This window comes from Camelina sativa, chromosome 4 (assembly GCF_000633955.1).
Source record: "Camelina sativa cultivar DH55 chromosome 4, Cs, whole genome shotgun sequence".
NCBI lineage: Eukaryota > Viridiplantae > Streptophyta > Magnoliopsida > Brassicales > Brassicaceae > Camelina > Camelina sativa.
Genome location: NC_025688.1, coordinates 17180350 through 17182354, shown reverse-complemented (window position 1 = coordinate 17182354; position 2005 = coordinate 17180350). Strand labels below are relative to the sequence as shown.

General features: G+C 41.8%; 1 protein-coding gene across 1 annotated transcript in view; it reads left to right on the top strand.

Annotated features, from left to right (window-relative positions):
- LOC109132685 (pentatricopeptide repeat-containing protein At3g50420-like) overlaps positions 624-2005 on the top strand; it is a 4153-nt gene continuing 2771 nt past the window's right edge. The window contains exon 1 of the mRNA XM_019244703.1: positions 624-1551. Within this exon, the coding sequence (XP_019100248.1) occupies positions 638-1551 (914 nt within the window). The 5' untranslated portion in view covers positions 624-637. The remainder of the gene's footprint in view (positions 1552-2005) is intronic.

The following is a 2005-nucleotide window of genomic DNA, read 5'->3' as shown; positions in this document are numbered from 1 at the left end:
TGGGCTATGCGATGCATGATTGGAGCGGATAATCAATCTGTCGTTTTCCTCACCGACTGCTCTGACTTAGTGAAGATGGTGTCTTCGTCTTCTGAGTGGCCAGCTTTTACACCCTATTTGGAGGACATCCAGGTGGATAGAGAGGAGTTTGTCTCCTTCTTCCTAGTCTATGTCTCTCGCTCTCAGAATGGTAAAGCGGATAATTTGGCGCGACGTGTTCGCACTGTTCCGCACCTAGTTACCTATGTAAACAATGTTCCTTTGTATTCGCTCATTTGAGCCAATCTTGTATCCTGTTGTCAAAAAAAAAAAAAGGTCACATTAAACAAAACGCACGCACGTTTTGAAATTATGACAGATTATAAGAACGCGGCGTTTGAAATTAAGGGATATTTATTTTAAAGACTGCGTTATTTAAGAGAGATTGATATAGCGCAGCGTTTTGATGTTAAGAAAGATTAAAACTAAAACGCAACGTTTTGAAATTTAGAGAGACTATATTCAAAACGCAACGTTTTTGTTATTTAGAGATTTTAAATAAAACGCGCCGTTTTAAGAATTAAGAGAGAATATTTTCAAACGCGGCGTTTTAGCTTGATCCGCGAAAAACTGGAAGCCTTGTCCTTTAGCTTCTTTTATGCCACTGAACGAAGTAGCTTCCTCCGTAGTAGAACTTACACGGAAATGCGTATCGTTTACGGCACTAAAACGGGCGCGTCAGCTCCACGCTCTCGTCCTCACCGCCGGCGCCGGCGCAGATTCCGAGTCCCCGTATGCTAATAACAACCTCATTTCGATGTACGTTAGGTGCGGTTGTCTAGAACAAGCGCGGAAAGTGTTCGACAAAATGCCTCAAAGAAACGTGGTTTCTTACAATGCGCTTTACTCAGCGTATTCCCGTAACCCAGATTACGGAAGCTTTGCGTTTAGTTTGATAAACCATATGGCATCTGATTCCTTGAAGCCTAGTAGTTCGACTTTCACTAGTTTAGTGCAAGTATGTACTGTGCTTCAAGATGTTTTAATGGGATCATCACTGCATTCAAAGATTATAAAGCTTGGATATTTAGATAATGTGGTTGTCCAGACATCGGTTTTGGGTATGTACTCTAGTTGCGGGGACTTAGAATCTGCTAGGAGAATGTTTGACTGTGTAAATGATGGAGATGCGGTGGCTTGGAACACAATCATAGTTGGGAGTTTGAGAAATGATAAGATAGAAGATGGGCTTATGCTCTTTAGAAACATGTTGATGTCTGGTGTTGATCCAACGCAGTTCACGTATTCGATGGTGCTGAATGCTTGTAGTAAACTGGGAAGCTATTCACTGGGGAAGCTAATCCATGCCCGGATAATAATAGTCTCCGATCATTTAGCTGATTTACCTGTTGAAAATGCTCTTCTTGACATGTACTGCAGTTGTGGAGACATAAAAGAAGCGCTATATGTCTTTGAGAGGATTCGTAAACCAAATTTGGTTTCTTGGAACTCAATTATTTCGGGGTGCTCAGAGAACGGCTTTGGAGAGCAAGCGATTTTAATGTATAGAAGGTTACAGAGGATGGTCACACCTCATCCGGATGAATATACTTTCTCTGCTGCTATATCTGCGACAGTGGTACCTGAATGCTCTATCCATGGGAAGCTTCTCCATGGACAAGTAACGAAATTAGGATATGAAAGGAGTGTTTTTGTTGGAACAACACTCTTGTCCATGTACTTCAAAAACGGGGAAGCTGAATCTGCGCAGAAGGTGTTTGGTGTGATCGCAGAAAGGGATGTTGTTCTATGGACTGAGATGATCGTAGGGCATTCTAGACTAGGAAATGGTGAATACGCGGTCCAACTCTTCGTTGAAATGTACAGAGAAAAAAATACAACTGATGGTTTTTCACTGAGCAGTGTCTTAGGAGCATGTTCAGACATGGCAATGTTAAGACAAGGTGAAGTGTTTCAATCTCTTGCCATAAAGACGGGATTAGATAGTGTTATGTCAGTATGTGGA